Source organism: Bos indicus, chromosome 7 (genome assembly GCF_029378745.1).
Source record: "Bos indicus isolate NIAB-ARS_2022 breed Sahiwal x Tharparkar chromosome 7, NIAB-ARS_B.indTharparkar_mat_pri_1.0, whole genome shotgun sequence".
NCBI classification, from domain to species: domain Eukaryota; kingdom Metazoa; phylum Chordata; class Mammalia; order Artiodactyla; family Bovidae; genus Bos; species Bos indicus.
In genome coordinates, this window is record NC_091766.1 from 34,510,334 (window position 1) to 34,532,303 (window position 21,970).

General features: G+C 34.8%; 1 protein-coding gene across 7 annotated transcripts in view; it reads right to left on the minus strand.

Moving 5' to 3' along the window:
* The window catches only part of DMXL1 (Dmx like 1), a 125,765-nt gene that overhangs the window by 91,612 nt on the left and 12,183 nt on the right, over positions 1–21,970 (minus strand). For all 7 annotated transcript variants that reach the window (XM_070793284.1, XM_070793282.1, XM_070793286.1 and 4 more), the window contains exons 2-7: positions 19,359–19,484; positions 17,605–17,676; positions 14,553–14,631; positions 10,448–10,580; positions 3,050–3,116; positions 1,606–1,784 (exon numbers count right to left, since the gene is read on the minus strand). In XM_070793284.1, the coding sequence (XP_070649385.1) occupies positions 1,606–1,784; positions 3,050–3,116; positions 10,448–10,580; positions 14,553–14,631; positions 17,605–17,676; positions 19,359–19,484 (656 nt within the window). The remainder of the gene's footprint in view (positions 1–1,605; positions 1,785–3,049; positions 3,117–10,447; positions 10,581–14,552; positions 14,632–17,604; positions 17,677–19,358; positions 19,485–21,970) is intronic.

Genomic DNA, 21,970 nt, shown 5'->3' on the forward strand with positions numbered 1-21,970 from the left:
CTGAGGGTGCTTCTGCTAACAATATAGACTGTCCATACCACTCTCCTTTAGCTCAAAACTGTGAAACGTACTTCTAACAGAAGAACCATCTGTGTACCTAGAAGGTCCTACTTCAATGCTTTGTTAGACTAGAGGAGAGAGGTAAGAAAAATGGTAACTATCGCACTACAAAATTGTTCAAAAGATCTAGGTATAACAATGATGTATGTATGCTGTTATACATACATTATATGTGGGTTTGTGTCCAAATCCATAGAATGTACAACACCAAGAGTGAATCACAATGTAAATTATGGACTTTAGGTGATAATAATGTGTTGATGTAAGCATCAACTGTAACAAATGTACCACTCTGGTGGAGGATGTTGACAAAGCAGGTGGTTGTGCATATGTGGGGAAAAGGGTTGTATGGAAAATCTCTGTACCTCCCTTCAACTTTGCTATAAACCTTAAACTGCTCTAAAAAGAATGTTTAATATGAAATAATTTTTTTTAAAAATCTTGGTTTACTCTGCTGGTTCAGAAGAGCAAAACTAAAGTTAACAGATGATCTAAGTATGCTATAATGGATCAGCTTAAGACATTCTCAGATGACAAAAAGATAAGGGAAAAACTGTATTGATCCATAGTGTGGCCAAATTGAAGATGGCCATGTGGAACAAAAAGGGATTTCTACCTACAATTAAGTAATACAATACCTCTGTAACTTACTGCTGCTGCTGCTGCTAAGTCACTTCAGTCGTGTCCGACTCTGTGTGACCCCATCGACGGCAGCCCACCAGGCTTCCCTGTCCCTGGGATTCTCCAGGCAAGAACACTGGAGTGGGTTGCCATTTCCTTCTCCAATGCATGAAAGTGAAAAGTGAAAGTGAAGTCGCTCAGTCGTGTCCGACTCTAGTGACCCCATGGACTGCAGCCTACCAGGCTCCTCCATCCACAGGATTTTCTAGGCAAAAGTACTGGAGTGGGGTGCCATTGCCTTCTCCGCTGTAACTTACTAAGTATATGCAAAAAGTCAACGGGATATCAAGTCTGACAAAGACTATAGGAAACAAATGAAGTACTAACAGGTTTATTTGTGCATGCATGTGTAGGTTAAATTAATATCTAGTTTAGGACATCATAATCTATTAGCCCATGTACTTTTCCTCAAAGATGCTGCAGGCAGTTAAAGAAATATTTGAAGTCTCATGGTATACACTCTCAATAAAGCTTGTATTTTTAGTTACAAAAAAAAAAAAAAAAAAAACCAGTGGATACACATAGAAAGGGACAAGCTAAAGAGAGTGAAATATGAAAAAGTTGATGCAAATAGAAATTTGGAGAATGATTAAAGATGAAAGAACTGAAAGAAAAAGATGCACAACTCTTGTCACTTTAAGATATCTGAACTAGAGGTAAATTATCCTTTCACATGGCTCTCCTCTTAAGTATCATATATAGTTAACTCATAGCCAGAGGCTTGCAGTCCAGGAGCTATCTAGTACTACTTGAATCTTCATGGGCAAAAACCCTATAGCAATGGATTCTCAAAATGAGAAAAGCGGTCAAAGTCACAAAGATGACGTTCTCTTAATACATGGGAAAAATGACTAATCCACTGACCTAGGCATATATTTGCTTGTTTTACGCCAGGAAAATCCATTTACAGCTCGAGGATGGGCCAGATATACAAAAGAAAAGTCAGTTTCTCCTTCAGATTGTTTTTCTGAATTTTTATCTGGAGAGGTAACAGATGTCCGCCAGTTTTCTACATTATACCATACCTTTAAAAGACAGTCATCCTAAGAGGGTGGAAAAACAGAAACAGAAAAACATCCAGATCAGAATTAAAGGTTAAACCAAATACCAAAGGTAAGATTTTTCTTCCCAATTAAAGGAACATAGGGATTGGGCATGAAAAAATTAAGAAAATCTCTGATTCTGATACTTTTCTAACCAGCATTCCTTAACTGTTCTTTGAGAATTAAGGTATGTGAACGTGTGTATTTTGCAAAGGTTGGTTCAAGGAAAATGCTAGCTACTATTTGATATGGAAAATAAAGTCATTCAGGAAAGACCTAAAGATGAAGGGTTCATTTTCTCACTTAGCCAAATATTAAATAAGAAAGTATTACCATTAGTAGACTTCAAAATACTGCTAATTTTATAAAACAACATTTTTTATAGATTGTCGTATGAATGTTCAAAGAAAATGATATTAACTAGTTAGCAACTACCACCATACAAAATATTCTAAGCACAATCAAAATTGCATCTCCTAATCTGGGAAGGAAAGCAAGAATGAGAGATTAGCATGTACCAGGTTCTGCTCTTAAGCTACTAATTACATTCCTGACGCTGACTAAAGTTAATCAGATTAAACAGCCCTAGTTTTCTCCTAAAAAATTTTTAGGAGAAAATACCTCACCAAGAATTTAAGACATCTCATATTCTTAGTCTGCCGATTTGAGTCATGGGAAAAATAACTTCAGACTATTAGTTTTATGTAAAGTGCTCTGTGAACCAATGATTTAAAATAATTAAAATTTAAGGGAATTCACTATTCTGAAATCAACAGGTAATAACAAAGAAAAGTTAAAAATGTCCTTCTAGAAAGTCTGTAAATTCTTTTACTATAAATACAGTCTAATATAGCTGTCAGCTAGAAGATAACATAAATAACAGTTATAGTTTATTACTGACAGTATACTATATCCAAGACACTGTGCCACTTTACATACACTGTCTAAACTATGACCCATGACCTATGAGGTAGGTATTATTATTCTTAGTTTATACATCAGAAAACCAAGGCTCAAAGTGATTAACTACTTGCTCAAGATCAAAAAGTTGGTAAATGGCAAATTTATACCCAGATCTACCTTTGATTTAAGCTGTTTCAATTATATCATATTGCCCTTTAACATAATAATATTTAGCCAATTTTTGCTATTTAACATATTTAACAGAAAATGTTTGCAACTTAAATAATGAAACAAGTTAAATTTTTTTGATATTTCAAAATACACCATAAACACAACTTGATAATAGTATTTTCACAAATTACCTTCCCAGCAGTGGCAAAAAATTCTCCATCTGGTGAAAATTTCATTAAATGAACTTGGGAAGCAGTTCTGTAAATTAAATAGACAAGGCAAAATTTACGAGGAAAATTAAATGAGAGAATGCAGTATTACTTCTCTAAACTATATTCAGTAATCTGCTTCAAATACAAAATATAATAACAAGTTTGACACTCACTTTTAAGTATATCTCATAAATTAGAAATAGAAAATGTAATATTAAATACAAAAATTATTTTCAATGTAAAAATATCTATGCATAAGAATCATATAAGGAATGACTTGTCATTCTTTAAAGCTTAAGACAGAAGAGTCATAGGTCTCATTCCTTTAGAATATGAGAAAGAAAGGTTTCATTTTTTAACCTGGAAATCTAATTTTTGGAGCTATGGATGCTTACATTCCAACATACATTTACAAGAACAATAAATCAGTATTTTATAATGAATTCTGCCTTAAGGCAGCATTTGCACAGTTGAAGATTATGTGTGTGTTAATGAGAGACTTCCAATAATTATGGATTCACCCTTCCAATTTCACCAACATACTTGGTGCATACTTGTCTCTCCTTCTTCAAGGAGTTTCAGTTCATTCCCCTCATCACCTTCCCTTCTGCCTTTCAGGAAATACTGATCTCAAGACATTTCTCACTATCGTTGCTTTCCTTTTCTTTATCCAAGTCCATGCTTAGATAGAGTCACACTAAAATTATTTGTAAAGCAAGCCGAAGAGGAATGCCATCACAGTTCAATTTCAAATAAAAAAAACTTTTTACCCTGATTCTAATTAATACATAACAGAAAATAATGATATAAATGGGTGAAAAGAAGAAAATAAAATCATCTATAGCTTCACCAAAACCACAACACCCATTTCCATGCAAAATCACTAGTAACATGTTAATACATTGACTTCCAAATCTCTTTCCACTCTACCTCTCCATCTACTTTCTGTGGGAGGTTGTGGGGAAGAAGATGGAAACTGATGTCATATTTACAATTTGCTCTGTAATACATATTTTAAAATATGTCATGAACATTAAGTTCTGATACTTTGAAACTCCAATAGTTTGGGCACCTGATACGAAGAGCTGACTCCTTTGAAAAGACCCTGATGCTGGCAAAGATTGAGGGCAGGAGGAGAAGGGGATGACAGAGGATAAGATGGTTGGATGGCATCATCGATTCAATGGGCATGGATTTGGGTGGACTCTGGGAGTTGGTGATGGACAGGGAGGCTTGGCGTGCTGCAGTTCATGGGGTCACAAAGAGTCGGACACGACTGAGTGACTGAACTGAACTGAACATTAAGTGGTAGAATGAACATTTTTGAACACACGTTTTTACGTATCTGGTTAATCTTAAAGATATCTTTAAAACAAATAATTAAAAGTGCTTGGTCTTACACTGCTATATTTAAAATGGATAACCAACAAGAACCTACTATATGGCACATGGAACTCTGCTCAATGTTGTGTGGCAGCCTGGATGGGAGCAGGGAGAATGGATACATGTATTTGTATGGCTGAGTCCCTTCACTGTTCACCTGAAACTATCATAACATTGTTTGTTAATCAGCTATACCCCAATACAAAATAAAAAGTTAAAAAAAAAAATGCCTGGTCTTCATGATTGTGACTGTGTTGCCCCTACAGTCTTTTCTTAAAGCAGTATCTAAAGGAATTCTTTTAAAAGGGAATCAGATTTCACGCTCTGCTCAAAACCCTCAACAGCTTCCCAACTCACTCAAAATTAAAATGCAAAAGCCTCACAATAACCTATAAGCTGCCTCCTGACTCTAATCATTTCCCCATCACTCCTCACTATGTTCACTTTCGTCCAGCCACAAGGTGACACACAGTTTTACCTCAGGGTCTTGCACTAGTTCCCTTCTCCAAAAGCTATGCACACATAACTTACTTCCTTCATGCCTATACTCAACGTCACCTCTACTCCTCTTCTCCTATCCTATCTATTCTATGTCGTACCTACTAGTCTTCATCTAACAGGTATAAGCAGATTTTTAAAATGAACCACAAATGAACTATAATCAGATTAAGCTCAACTTTTAAATGTATTCCAGTTAGTGTAATCTTCCGTTGTTCAGTTCAGTCGCTCAGTCGTGTCCGACTCTTTAGAACCCCATGAACTGCAGCATGCCAGGCCTCCCCTGTCCATTACCAACTCCCGGAGTTCACCCAAACTCATGTCCATTGAGTCGGTGATGCCATCCAACCATCTCATCCTCTGTCATCACCTTCTCCTCCTGCCCTCAATCTTTCCCAGCATCAGGGTCTTTTCAAATGAGTCAGCTCTTCCAGTTAGGTGGCCAAACTATTGGAGTTTCAGCTTCAACATCAGTGCTTCCAATAAACACCCAGGACTCATCTCCTTTAGGATGGACTGGTTGGATCTCCTTGCAGTCAAAGGGACTCTCAAGAGTCTTCAACACCACAGTTCAAAAGCATCAATTCTTCAGTGCTCAGCTTTCTTTATAGTCCAACTTTCACATCCATACATGACTATTGGAAAAACCATAGCCTTGACTAGACAAACATTTGTTGACAAAGTAATATCTCTGCTTTTTAATATGATGTCTAGGTTGGTCATAACTTTCCTTACAAGATGGCTGCAAAGACCATCTGCAGTGATTCTGGAGCCCAGAAAAATAAAGTCTGATACTGTTTCCCCATCTATTTGCCATGAAGTGATGGGACCGGATGCCATGATCTTAGTTTTCTGAATGTTGAGCTTTAAGCCAACTTTTTCACTCTCCACTTTCACTTTCATCAAGAGCCTCTTTAGTTCTTCTTAACCTTCTACCATAAGGGTGGTGTCATCTGAGTATCTGAGGTTATTGATATTTCTCCCGGCAATCTTGATTCCAGCTTGTACTTCTTCCAGCCCAACGTTTCTCATGATGTACTCTGCATAGAAGTTAAATAAGCAGGGTGACAATATACAGCCTTGACGTACTCATTTTCCTATTTGGAATCAGTCTATTGTTCCATGTCCAGATCTAACTGTTGCTTCCTGACCTGCATACAGGTTTCTCAAGAGGCAGGTCAGGTGGTCTGGTATTCCCATCTCTTTCAGAATTTTCCACAGTTTATTGTGATCCACACAGTCAAAGGCTTTGGTATAGTCAATAAAGCAGAAGTAGACGTTTTTCTGGAACTCTCTTCCTTTTTCCATGATCCAATGGATGTTGGCAATTTGATCTCTAGTTCCTCTGCCTTTTCTAAAACCAGCTTGAACATCTGGAAGTTCACGGTTCACATATTGTTGAAGCCTGGCTTGGAGAATTTTGAGCATTACTTTACTAGCATGTGAGATGAGTGCAATTGTGCAGTAGTTTGAGCATTCTTTGGCATTGCCTTTCTTTGGGATTGGAATGAAAACTGACCTTTTCCAGTCCTGTGGCCACTGCTAAGTTTTCCAAATTTGCTGGCATATTGAGTGCATCACTTTCACAGCATCATCTTTCAGGATTTGAAATAGCTCCACTGGAATTCCATCACCTCCACTAGCTTTGTTCGTAGTGATGCTTCCTAAGGCCCACTTGACTTCACATTCTAGGATATCTGGCTCTAGGTGAGTGATCACACCATCATGATTATCTGGGTCATGAAGATCTTTTCTGTATAGTTCTTCTGTGTATTCTTGCCACTTCTTAATATCTTCTGCTTCTGTTAGGTCCATACCATTTCTGTCATTTACAGAGTCCATCTTTGCATGAAATGTTCCCTTGAAATTTCTTGAAGAGATCTCTAGTCTTTCCCATTCTGTTGTTTTCCTCTATTTCTTTGCATTGATTGCTGAGGAAGGCTTTCTTATCTCTCCTTGCTATTCTTTGGAACTCTGCATTCAAATGGTTGTATCTTTCCTTTTCTCCTTTGCCTTTTGCTTTTCTTCCTTTTACAGCTATTTTTCTTCCTTTCACAGTAAGGCCTCCTCAGACCGCCATTTTGCTTTTTTGCATTTCTTTTTCTTGGGGATGGTCTTGATCCCTGTCTCCTGTACAATGTCACAAACCTCCATCCATAGTTCATCAGATAATGTCTATCAGATCTAGTCCCTTAAATCTATTTCTCACTTTCACTGTATAATCATAAGGGATTTGATTTAGGTCATATTGTATGGTCTAGTGGTTTTCCCCACTTTCTTCAATTTAAGTCTGAATTTGGCAATAAGGAGTTCATGATCTGAGCCACAGTCAGCTCCTGGTCTTGTTTTTACTGACTGTATAAAGCTTCTCCATCTTTGGCTGCAAAGAATATAATTAACCTGATTTGAGTGTTAGCCATCTGGAGATGTCCATGTGTAGAGTATTCTCTGGTGTTGTTGGAAGAGGGTGTTTGCTATGACCAGTGCGTTGTCTTGGCAAAACTCTATTAGACTTTGCCTTGCTTCGTTCTACACTCCAAGGCCAAATTTGCCTGTTACTCCAGGTGTTTCTTGACTTCCTACTTTTGCATTCCAGTCCCCTATAATGAAAAGGACATCTTTTTTGGGTGTTAGTTATAAAAGGTCTTGTAGGTCTTCATAGAACCGTTCAACTTCAGCTTCTTCAGCATTACTGGTTGGGGCATAGACTTGTATTACAGTGGTATTGAATGGTTTGCCTTAGAAATGAACAGAGATCATTCTGTTGTTTTTGAGACTGCATCCAAGTACTGCATTTCAGACTCTTTTGTTCACTATGATGGCTACTCCATTTCTTCTAAGGATCAATCTTCAGTTGATCCTAGAATAAAACTTGCATAGTTTCCAGTCCAAGGCTTAATTGTTTACTTAAGTAATAAACCACTTCAAATAAATGAGTATGTCTAGTCCAAGTTACTAGGACTCTGTATAACTCTGTTTTTTAACTTAAGATTCTCTCCCTCTTCCAAATGTTTGAAATACATTTCAAATTCTCAGTTCAACCCAAGAAGCCCCTTACCAGATTTGCAGTGATTACACTACAGCACTTCTTTGCTCTTCTCTCCCCGCAATCTTATATGAAAGACTCAAAAGCAAAGCCACAGCTCTTTCTAAGGAATTATCTTTTTTGCAAAATCCTATTTCCTCTCTATATTTAAACCCTTTTTAATACCCATGATCTGATTATGGGGTAAAAAAAAAACCACAGAACTAGCTCCTCTGAAATCTCCTTTGTAAATTCTCTATATAGGATATCTGCCTTACTCTGACTTTGGTATGTGATAGATGGCTCAGTGGTCAAGAATCCCCCTGCCAATTCAGGAGAAGATATTGGGTTGGGAACATCCCCTGGAGAAGGAAATGACAACTCATTCCAGTATTCTTGCCTTGGTAATACCATAGACAGAGGAGACTAGGGGGGCTACAGTTCATGGGGTCTCAAGAAGAGATGGAGACAACTTAGCAACTAAACAGCTGCTTCACATAAAACTGACTCAGGAAGAATGGCCTACCTTACATCCTGTCATACTGATTTACTGGTATACTGTTTATCTCCACCCACCCTATATTCTAAGCACTGTTACCACTGCCTGGAATATGACAAGCACTCAACAAATATTTGTTGGAATGAATGAAAGAAATTTGGACTTGCTATCTAAAGAACATAAGAAAAATTAAGCCTACTGATTCATACTTCCATAAAGTATGATACTAATTTTATGCTCTTATTAACAGTATATATTAGAGTACCTTTTCTCTACTCACTCACTAGTAATAGATTTTATTCATTCTTTTCTTTATGGATATTTTGCATTTTGTGATTTTTGAGGGAGGTAAGTCAACTCAATATGCTGCTCATTATTCACATATAATACTTCAAAAATTTTTCTTGAAACATTTTTCTCTTTGTCCATTTGTTTACTTCTGAAATATCTACTGCCGTTGAATTAATTTTTAAAACCTCCTTTTAAAAATAGCATTAACCCAAAATTGCATATATTTCCCATTGAGTTTTTGGGTTTTTTTCCTTACAATCTTTTTGCTTCACAAAAGATTTTTATTGATACCCAAAACTATTAATTTTTTCCTTTTCTTTCTTTTCAGTTTTTAGCTGTTGTGTCATACTTAGAAAAATTTCCACAACTCTAAAATAGCATTTGTCATCCAATAGTGATAGCACACAAATGACAACTAATAGCCCAATATACAATTTTTAATTTCCCAATAGTGACATTTAAAAAAGGCAAAAAGAAACAGGTGAAATTAATTATATTTTAAACTCCAGTACTTTGGCCACCTCATGCAAAGAGCTGACTCATTGGAAAAGACTGATGCTGGGAGGCATTGGGGGCAGGAGGAGAAGGGGACGACAGAGGATGAGATGGCTGGATGGCATCACTGACTCGATGGACGTGAGTCTGAGTGAACTCCAGGAGTTGGTGATGGACAGGGAGGCCTGGCGTGCTGAGATACTGGGTGGCAAAGAGTCGGACATGACTGAGCGACTGAACTGAACTGAATCCAATATATCAAAAACATTATCATTTCAGTATGTAATCAACTAAAACTTAGACTTTCACATTCTTTTGCTTAAAACTTTTGAAATCCAGTGTGTATTTTATACTTTTAGGACATGTCAATTCAGTCTAGCCATATTTCAAGTGCTCAAGTGAGATGTGGCTAGTTGCTATCATACCTGATATGGCAGTATTAAAATATGAAAATTTACTGGTATTTTCATCTGAATTTTTGTTGTTGTATACATATTATTTTTTCTTCCTTTTAAATTTGTTTTAGTGCCAAGTATGAAGGAGATTCTAACTTTGCTTTCTCCTCCACAGAGCTAGTAAGCTGCCTTCTTGATGTAAAATGCCACCTTACATACTGAATCTCTGTGTACTTGGGTCTAACCCTGGACCCTAATCTATCCATTCCTGTATCAACAACAAATGGCTTGATCTGTTGTAGCTTTAGAATTAGTTTTACTATACTCTATGTCTTCATTCTTTTCTTTCAGAATTTTCCTTTTCTTGCCGTATGTGTCCTTTTAATATTTTGAACTCCACTCACAAGTAGAAATTCCAATAAGATTTTGATAAGAGTGATTATTCAACATATAGATTAATTTGGGAAAAATATACTTCTTCACAATGGGAAAATTCAGTCAAAACTATGAAAGGTATCTTTGTCTTCCTTTTGTATAATTTAGAATGCTCTTATGGGCCTTACACATTTCTGTTTCTTCCTATGCGTTTTATTCAACAACTTAAAAAAAAAAAAGGATCTGCAGAGCATGGGAAATGGTGACTGTTCTATATATAAGAAAAGGTATGTCACAATTATAAAAAAAATCAATACTTTTTATGTTAGTATGCTTTTATACAAACGAAAATGCATTTATATCATAAGACCATATGAAATAGATTTATTCGTTTAACCCCCTAACTAATTGCTTACTTGCACTGCCAAATGCATCTCCAATCCCCAAAGTTAAGATCTGTTTTATCTGGATTTCCATCTTCAGCTGGCTTCTCCAAGTTATTATTGGACCAGAGTTGCAAACAGCTGGAACCAGTTAAAAGACGATTACCTGAAAAAATATGTATCATCCACCAATAATTATTTAGGTATTTAATTAGTGACTTAAGTTACATGCTCAGGAGTTTCATATAATACTGTAAAGAATACCACTTTTTTAAAAAGTCAAATAAAAAGAGATTTGGGTTATGAGGGAGTAAAGCTATATTTTAACTTTGTTGAAGAAGCTTAGACAGAAAGCAGAACAGATCTTGTAATCTCTCCTTCAACAAACATTTAATGAGCATCATCTTTCTAACAGGCACTGTGCTAGGCACTGGCAATACAACGACAAATGAGACACTGTCCTTTTTCATGCTGGGTTCACATTCCAGTAGAGAAATATTATGAGCATAAGCATGGAAATATGTGAGTTCCTATATTCCAGAGAATGCTTCATAATCTCCTTATGGTTAAGGGATAAAGCACATAGTAGACCTAAGAAAAGAAGTAAGGTTGGGGGGGAAAAAAAGCCATCATATTGTGAAGCATTTTTGAGGTTTGTAAGGAGTTTAGTTTGTTACAAGCAGCTGGGAGTTAGAAGATTTTATATGGAGGGATAGTTTGCGGAGTGGATCTGTATTCTACAACAAGGGGTCTCAGCTGGGAGGGGTGTCAATAGATAGACGTGAAGAGGCATATAAACCTCCTCCAATAACATACATGCAAAAGTATAGGTATACTATGTGCATTTTTCTAGAGATAACCCATAATTTTCACCATACTTTCACTGACTTTAGATAGGAAATCCCTGTGTCTAAATGCCAAGTAAGTTACTTAATTAGCTATGTGAATTTGGTCAAGTTGGGCAACCTCTGAGCCTCAGTTTTCTCACCTATAAAATTAGAAATTTGTGTAGAGTTGTTGTAAGAATTAGCTATTATATATATAATGTATCTGGCACAGGCTAGGCACTTAGCAGAAGCTCAATAAATAGTAGCAATTAGGTGGAACGTCTCATAGATGGATAAAAACCACCCAGACAGAACTAACAAGACATTCCATTTAAATATGGTTATTATTCCACTGTTGAGCTTACCAACAAACATACCTGTTCTTTTTTTGCTGAGATATAATTGACATGTACCATTATATTACTTTCAGTTTGTAACACAATGATTCAATATTTGTATATAGTGTGAAATGACTACCACAGTAAGTCTAGTTAACATTCATCAACACATATGGTTACAATATTTTTTTCTTGTGATGAGAACTTTTAAGATTTACTCTTTCTCTGCAATGGTTCAAATACACAGTACAGAATTAAGCATAGTTGCCATGTCATGCATTACATACCAGGATTTATTTCATAACTCATAACCTTCACCTATTTTATCTACTCTCCCCAACCCACACTTCTCCAACCACTACCTGACTTCTCAGTATCTGCGAATTCAACTTTGATAAGTTTTCTTTAACATAAACTAAGAGCGAAATTAAGGTATCCCCCCAAATTAAGAAATTAATATAGAATGCAAAATAATTCACCTTAGTTACAGAATGAAACAAAAGTAGGTAGGGTATAGTATAATACATTGATTTGAACAGAAAGGGCAAAGGTATGGCTATCACAGGAGGGAAAAAGAAAGCGTTAAGTCTAAAATAGTAAATCTTAGGATTTTAGCAAGATGCAATGGTGGGTCTGGTAGCAATACAAAGGTAATAGTCAGTTTACTAGCATCACTTGAAAAATATTCTTTATATCCAATGCCTGGCATATACTAATAAGGTATATTCATCCTAGCGGATTCATGTTGATGTATGGCAAAACCAATACAATATTGTAAAGTAATTAGCCTCCAATTAAAATAAATATAAATTAAAAAAGAAAAACTAAAATACTAATTTTCACTTAATATATTCTAAATCTGTTTATAAATAGTTATAAAGTTATCTGAAAAAACAATAATAGCTCCCAAATATATAATAATAACCCATTTCTGAACCAAAACCTCTAAATTTTAAACTTTTGATTATAAAAAGAAAAATAATAAAATTTTCTGTGAATTTTAACTAAATCATGATTTAAAAGATAACCGTCATGAACTATTGGCAAGTCAGTAGCAGATATGTTAAGAAAATAAGTAGTTACCTTCTAATAGAACTCTGTAATGATAATTTCAAAGGAACTAAAATACTATCAATATCAATAATAATATCAATACTACCTTCTGAATCTGAAGCATTAGTACTTACAGACCACAGTTACAGAAATTCCAAGCAACTACCAAGTCATTACTAAAGAACACTCACTTCAAATAAAAATTGTTTTTATTATAGTTATTCATAAGAGACTTCAAGTATCCAGTTCACTTGCTAACAATATTTTTTATAGGTAAGTACTAAAATATCTTTTTACAGAAAGCATCAAGTACATTCATAGTTAACCATTCTTGATAGGTTAAGTAATCTGCTCATGATCACAAAACTTCTAGTCATATATATAAACATTTATTGACAGTTTAATATATGACGGGCCCCAGATAAATTACAGAATAAAATAGAATCTAAGACCTTGTCTAAAAAAAAAATAAATAAATAATTACAATAAATTGTAGTGTTATCATAGAATAACCATATAATTTATCATCCAAACAGGAACACTTGTGAAAATAAAAGGTAACACTATTAATAATTATATGAGAACAACAGGCATAAACTGGACATAGTAGAGTTAAATACAAAGTGCCTTACTAAATGCCAAATTTGAATCCAGGTTAAATTTTTACTCTTCTCACTGTACGCATAAAATACACATGCAAGATGCCAGCTAGCAACAAGCATCAAGCTCATGAGAGAAAATATTTTAAAACATTGTGAATTTTAAAAATCTGAAGTAATCTCTTTATCTTCTAAAACAATTTCGCAAGGTTCTGAACTTTGTATTCTAAATTAACATTTTTTCCTCAGCCATTTTATCTACTATACATAACTGCATCTCATATCTGTGTATTCCTCTCATCAGTCACTCAATATGAACTGAGCACCTACAATGATAAAGGCACTGAAACAAGTTATTTCTCATTCAGACTACTGTGAATGCACTTTTCAAAGGTAATTAAAATACAATATTTACCTTCCTGTTCCTCTTGTCTCTGATCATTCTAAGACACTGCTACCAGAAAAATCGGGCAAAATCATAAATCTTAGTTTGCCACTAGCCACTTTCAAAAACCTATACATTTTATACAATTTAAAAGAATTAAGTTATTTAATTATTTACATGACTGTAAAGGCTTTCCATCTGCTGTATTCTTATCTCTTCACCAAACTCACTCCAGTCTCAGTGAAGTACTAACCAGTATCAGAACATATCCTATGCTTTCTTTCTCTATTTCTTTGCTCACTCTGGTAAACTGGTAAAAATTGTTTTAGGACTATTTTTTAATGCAGAAATAGATAATACATACATATACACATTATCTCTCCTTAGAATTCACTTGTTTATTTCCATCCTCAACCCATCCCCGCTCCCTGGTGGCTCAGACGGTAAAGAATCTGCCTGCAATGCAGGAGACCAGAGTTTTGACTGGGTCAGAAAGATCCCCTGAAGGAGGGAATGGCTACCCACTTTGGTATTCTTGCCTGGGGAATTCCATGGACAGAGGAGCTTGGCAGGCTACAGACCACGGGGTCACAAAGAATCTGGACACAAAACTGACTAACACTTTCACTTTCAACCTATCCCTACCCTCACTATCAAAGTCCATCTACTCTCATGTTAAAAGGCTCCCCTTCAATGAAATTTTGATTCTTCAAAGACAATTAGTGTCTGCTTCCCAAAACAACATATTCCTACAACAGCTGGACACTATTATGGTGCATGTTTCCTCATTTCAGTATAAGCTCTAAAACTGCACAACTTGTTTTACTTACTTTTGGGTTCTCTATCATTTCACATAAAGCAGAACTGAAATACATGAAAGTAAAAACAAGCAATAGCCTAGACAAGTTTTATTTCAGTTAATCCTTCTTTTCTTACCTGCAGGATCCCAAGTTATATTGTGTGCTATGGAGTCCAGAAAAAATTGGCCACTTTTCTGCCACTGACTATATAATTCCTAAAATTTGAAAAAAAAAAAGGTCATTTAGTCTATTATTGGCATCTTCTCTGTCAAATGTATACACTGACACTAATTATTTTTAATAATACATGTACTCATTTTTTGAGGTATAATTGAGCACTGAGTCATATTTGAAGAGAATAAAATGTTCAGTCTAGTCAAGAAAAATAAAGAGCATGTTTGGAGATCAATGAGAGCATATCCAGTCCTGGAAGGTCCAAAAGTCTGTCCTTACTATATTTAGACAATCAATAAGTATCTGCCACTAGGACAATATACGTATTAACCTCAAACTTTTAAAGTTACTATTATTACTTTATTATTATTATTATAGCTACAAAGGTTTAATTTTAAATATGCCTGTGTCTCTGCTATTTGAAGATCCCTCCTCTTTTACTGTTTCACCTTCACCTGAGGGCACGTGGTAAGTGTGAAGATTCAGAATAAGAGATGTTAACACCCCTTTTATATAAATATAAAGGCTTTTCATCCCTTACAGCAGTATTTTTCAAACTTTTTTAACATGCAGATCAGTAAGAAATACACATTGCACTGTAACCCAGAATACATATATGCATACACATAAATGCAATCTAAGTTTACTCTTAATACATGTGATGAACTCTAACATTTCTATTCTTTTTCATTTTCTTATAAAGTCAGGTTGTGGCCTACTAAGTTGACTTCTCTAACCTCTAATAGATTGAGACCCATAAACACTCTCTGAGTGTAGTGGTTCCCATACTTTGGTATGAAAATAATGTGAAATGTTTACTAAAAACTCACACTCTCAAGACCCATGCCCAAATGTTCAGATTCAAAAGGTCCTGGACTGGGCACAGAAATCTGTACTTTAAACCAACATCTCCAAGTGATTTTGATACAGGTGACCTGCTGAATACGCTTTTATGAAACACTATATGGGCTTCCCTGGTGGCTCAGATGGTAAAGAATTCGCCTGTGAAGCTGGAGACCTGGATTCAATCCCTGGGTTGGGAAGATCCCCTGGAAGAGGGCATGGCAACCCACTCCAGTATTCTTGCCTGGAGAATCACCATGGACAGAGAAGCCTCGCGGGCTACAGTCCATGGGGTCACAGAGAGTCAGACACAACTGAGCAACTAAGCACATTTTGCAGAAATGGCTCTCAATCATCAGAAGACTTCCTCTACAACTAGATGAACAAGTATGTAGGCAGTCCCACAGGTACAGATTTACAATTCCCCAGAGCAGGGCCTGGACACACTATCAACTAGTGATTCTGAAGTGCACCTCTTGTGAAAAACTACCATCTTGACAGAATATTCCAGAATGTACAAATAAAATAATATTTTTATGAGGCTCTAAAGATTCTCTGATACTATATCTTGGAATTAAAGATTCTGAGCATCTTTCAAGTTAATAATTTTTCCATTTGATCCAGTTTTCCCTTTACTCATCAGGCTTTTTTCCCTGCCCTCTCTGCAAACTCAGTGCTGCTACCAATAAACCAGCCTCTTCTTACTGAATTTTTCAGACTATTATATTAAACAATTATAAGAGTTATAACTGAAATTCTCAATTCTACTTTTATTAATAAAGGCATTTTAACATAAAAAACTGATTTTTTAAAGTCAGTTATTTCATTCAACAAATATTTATTGACTAGTATTTGGAATACAGTGTTTTAGAAGGAACAACCACCTATAAAATATGTTTTTAGTACTATCAACTACTAATTCCTAAGGGTATGAGAGCCTCTAACACTGGATTCATAGATAATAATATAAACACAAACAGAAATGAGAGAAGTGTGGATTCTCCTTCCATGAAAGTTTTAAATGGACATCAATTAACCTAGAGAAAATATTTTTCATTAACACAAGGTAAGGAAAAAGAATGTTCACACCTAGGGATCAAGACAACTAGTTTCACTCTTAGATCTCTGGCTCAACTGCTGTTTCATTGCTCAAGTCACATATTTTTGAACCTCTGCTGCCTTATTTATAAAAAAGAAATAACAGCTGTCCAACTAAGTCAGAGGGAATTTGTAAGATATTAATAAGCTAAGTGAAAATGAAATGAAAACTATCAAAGGATACATAAGATAAATCTATTATTAACACATTGTTTAATTTTTCACATTTAACACATTTCCAGTCTTTGAAATCAAGAATAAATAGATGTTAAACAATTTTGGAATTGAGCAAAGAGCCGCTTAAGGCTGACTTGCCTAATATCAAACAGCTAAAGAGCAGCAGATAAACCATTTCTATGACTCCTACTACAATGGTCTTTAGACCACACTATGCTGATCCTGTTTCACTTAAAATCAGTAGTTTAACCTTCAGTAGAGATGGGTAAAATACCCTGGTCTGCTATATTTAAGAGTATCAAAACACAAAAAATCTACTACATAACCTCAATATTTATAAACTATTGTTTTAAGCAACTTTCAGAACTATTCCTGAATATAGATTCCTTATAAAGAAAAAACATTCACTGACCCACTAACAATTATTACATGATTTAATAAGGGCAAGAAATTAAGTCCAAGGGGTATGTTAAGATTTTGCAATCAAAACATGTCACTTTAAGAACAAAATATACAAAGAAAAAAGCTATACGAAAGAAGATCACAGAAACAAAAATAAGTACCACATATGACTGGACAATGATATTTGCCACTATTAATAAAGTAATTGACAAATTTCAAGTTGTTGACTCTTCAAATACTTAATAAAAGAAAAAAATGACAGACGGGGGAAAAAAGGCATTTCAAGATAATTCAGTAAGCACAATTTAGTTTAATTCTACTTCAATGAAACATTTACACATTTTAAAAAAGGAAGTGGCATTTAGCATGTTGTCTTTATTTACAGTGTACAATTTATACTGATTTATGTGACAATCACTCTAATTTTGTACTCTTAAAAATGTTATCTTTTAATACACATTTCCATTTCTAATAGAAAAAGATAAATTACTGACCAAATTTTTCTTTTGCTTCGGTAGGTTAACTGGTTCAAAAACAGAAATAACATTTCCATAGGATGCTGCAATCTTTTAAAAAGAAAAAACAAAGAAAACTTATAAATATGTTGTTACTTATGAATCAAAAGAGCAAAGGAAATGAATAGTATAACTTACAAAATACTCAACACAAAATTTCTTTCAGCAATACTTGAGAATGTCAGTTTTGGGGTTACCATATCTGGGTCAGAATCCCAGCACTGTCACTTACTGTATACCAGCAAGGTAATCTCTTTGAACCTCAGTTTCCCTATCTATATTTACAATATGTATTACATTATCTTCCTAGTAGAATTGAGGATTGAAGTAACATCTGTAAAGCATCTGGTAAAGACGCTAAATGTTAATTCCCTTCCTCACATAAGAAAATGTATTAATGTATTCCTTATGGAATTTGATGACTTAAAAATCAGTTTTTAGGTTATCTGTCCTCGAAAGTTCACAATTCTGTCAGTGTATATTTAAATTATTGGAGATAAAACTTAAATCTATTCCTTTGTGAACTCTTTAAGAAGTATACTTTTTCAATATTCTATTTGAGTATCTTTAAAATGTACCCCTTAATGAAAAATAAACATTGCTGGCTTTGTTTTATGAAGTAGCTACAACTGCAGCCTGAGTGAGTCACAAATGAAGAATATTAAAACATCAGAAATCAGATATATAGATAGAATGAATGATCAGGAATAGAAATAAGAACATGCAACCTAGTGAAGAAGAGTAAGAAATGAGGATATAACATACATATGGGAGTGGATATTTTTATATTTTTAAGATATTTTTCTTAGGAGTTCTGAGAATACAGAAATCATCTACACTGAGTTCATCCAGGAGTGTTTAGCTTGTGCCTTTATGTGTGGCTAGGATTTCAAACTGCAGTGAGTGTTCAATTTTAGAAATAGGGCACAGTATGAATACAAGTGTAAATACTAAAAGAAGTAAAGTATGTTGGGAGGTGACTGACCATCAGCCCAGCCAGAAACAGAATAATGAACACGAAGCCAAAAAGGTAGGTGTGAGTGGGCTAAAGAAAGTCTCAAACCAAGGTGAACAACTTAAACTTTTCTAGAGTAATGGGAATCTAAGAACAGTTTAAAGCAAATGAATAACAAGTAAAATGCAGACAAATTTTCTTAGGAAAACTAATCTGGTAGTACTACAAAGATAAAAACAGTAATGATAAAATATTGATGCCTATGGTATCAAGAAGCACTTCCTTCTAAAATTTAAACTTAAAAAATTATAGCGTTTATATGTTGATTTTTTTTACAAAGTTTATCCCAAAGTTACAAGGAGATAACTACCTGTTTAAAGACAAAGTAGGACTCTAACAATAATTTCTTTTCAGGAGTTTATTTCTAAATAGACTGAAGTTTACTGTTATTCCTTTCCTTCAATCCAATAAATTTTGAAATAAGTAAGCTTTACATCTACTCTACAGGCAATAAATATTATATCTGTCAACTCATGGAGAAAATTATGCTATATTTCAAGATTATACAAGAATATAATTCCTGACAGTCTCTAAGATACATTTAAGTCACGAATTTTGTTCTCTAGGGTACATCTAGAGAGACAAAGAAATCTGTAGCTACATTGTCTTGGAAACACAATAAGTCTCTAATTCAACAAGAAATGATACTTCAGAGACTATACTGACAAAAACCATACTCAAAACAAATCTCATATTTGTAAATCTCAAGATTACAAACCTTGCCTTGTTGCATTGAACAATCTACACATCCTACTTGAATATTTCCATGTTTAGCTCCTGGGATTACTTGCAGTCTTTCAAAATCACTTCCCAGTATAACAATGTCACATCCAGATGCATAAGCCTAAAAACAAAACAAAAAAGAACAAAATAAAATAAAAATGATAAAATTGTCAACAAAATATTTTATCATATAAAACACTGGTATTAAATATTATATTCTTTTTTTTTAAATCTTTATTATTTGAGAATATTTCCCTTACCTCCCATATACAGACCCATCAGTCAGTCCTATCTGCAAAATATATACCAATTCCTTTCATTTCTTCCATTTTGATTGAATGCTACTGCACTTATCTAAACGACCATAATCTCTCTCCTGCATGATTGCTTATACACTGATCACTTCCATTCTTGCTTCCCTCTATAACTCCTTTCCACACAAAGACAAAAGTGATCTTTTAAAAATGTTTATTACACCAAGTAATTTTCCCTGATTAAGTCCCTTCAATATTTTCCTCATTGGACTTGGAACAAAATCTCAACTTACCTTTGTCAATGTGCTAAATGATTGTCCTAATTTCCCAAATCCATCTCAAGCTACTCTTTCATCCCTTCAAATGGCTCCTGCCCCTATATTACTCTTTTTTCTGTTCCTTGGGCATATCAATCTTTTTCCACCTCAGGGTGGTTTACCTTGCTTCTACCTGTCTGGTGTTTGTCTAACTTCTTTTCAACATTCAAGTCTCAGTTCAGTTCAGTCACTCATTCGTGTCCGACTCTTTGCGACCCCATGAATTGCAGCACGCCAGGCCTCCCTGTCCTGAATGTACTCATATTCTTGCTCCCTTTCCTCTAGCATATTCTTCCTCCCTTTCTTCATAGCATATACCACAATTTGTAAATATCTTGCTTGTTATCCATTTCCATCACTACAAGTTCAAGTCCATGACAAAAAGGTAGGGTTCAAGTTCATCTTGTTCTCTGATCTTAGATCACAAAAAGTTTCTTCCATTTAAGAGCACATGACTGTCATCCTAGAATTTATATGCAGCATAACTCTGAAAATAAAACATCCATCACAAACTGTTTTCCATCCTGGTAAGTTCTGAAAATCTCAGTAATTCTTTACTTTCTCATCTCTTTTGCACATATACATACAATTTACTTAATGCAAAAAATATTATACTTAATATATATACTTCATGACCATAAATCCTACGAAGGCCAAAATGGTTCTGTATAAGCTATAAAAAATTTTAGAAAACGGATTTGAGAGAACATACAAATAAATCTGCTCAAATTTATCAAAAAAATTGGGCCTAAACTGGCTGACAGCTTCTAGAGTGGCAGAGTGGGCTTGATTTTGACTTCTGTTCTAGTGCTCTTTCAGTGGTAGCACAGGAACTTCCTTAGTTAAGCATGCTTGCCTGAGATCTTCCTAAAAAGAATTAAGAGAAATCAAGTGTGGTTCTACTAGTGTCACATAGTGGAAAAAACTGGCTCAGAAAACAAACAAAAAACCTCATGATGGTCTGCTCACCTCTGCGTAAATACCCACGACAGGATCACAAGGTTTGTCACAAGATTATCCTCAAGAATAAATTCCAAAAAGCAATTTAAGAAAACTTTTTATTAATGAGCCTCTAAAATACTTTAATATTTTAGAAACTGATTTTCTCCTGAATTTTAAATTTTGATAAAATACTGTCACTGTTTACCAAAATATTATATTAAATGCAGAGTGTTTACAATTTAGATTTTCTTCTCACAACACAAATTTTTTTCAATTTCCATTAGCCAGGATATATATATATATATATATATACACACATACAAACACACACACACACACACACACACACATTTTAACGTGTTCATAACCTCTGCCTTCTTTTCATGTACTGCTATTATCTATCTACTTTTAGATATTGTGTTGCACCTGTTTTTGTCAATCATGACTAAATTTTCCTGAATCAATTCTACATTAATCCTGAAGTACCTCACAAAATTATTGCTTAATTAATTAATGTTTAAAACAAGTACTGAATATCTTCAGACTTGATAAATGCAAAGTTATCTCAGAAATAGATACCTACCCAACAGAAAGACACCAACTCATAATACAAATAAACCATGATCATTCAAAGACTTATCCAGTCCTGGATTACCCTTGGTTTTTTCCTGCTACTGTATTATATTATCACAGCCTGTCAGTTAACTTTTCCTTAGTGATAGTACTAGAAGATGCAAAGCTATCTATTCCTAATTTTGGTAACCAGTGAAGTTGCTCAGTCGTGTCTGACTCTTTGCGACCCCATGGACTGTAGCCTACCAGGCTCCTCCATCCACGGAATTTTCCAGGCAAGAGTACTAGAGTGAGTTGCCATTTCCTTCTCCAGGGGATCTTCCCGACCCAGGGATCGAACGCAGGACTCCTGCATTACAGACAGATGCTTTACTGTCTGAGTCACCAGGGAAGCCCAATTTTGGTAAATTTTTAAGTCAAATAAATGTTATTGATCTTCATCTAGAATATCTCTCTCATTCAGTCTGCCCTTTCTTCTTTCAGAGTTACAACTAGTGGATGGCAATAAACTGGTAAATGGA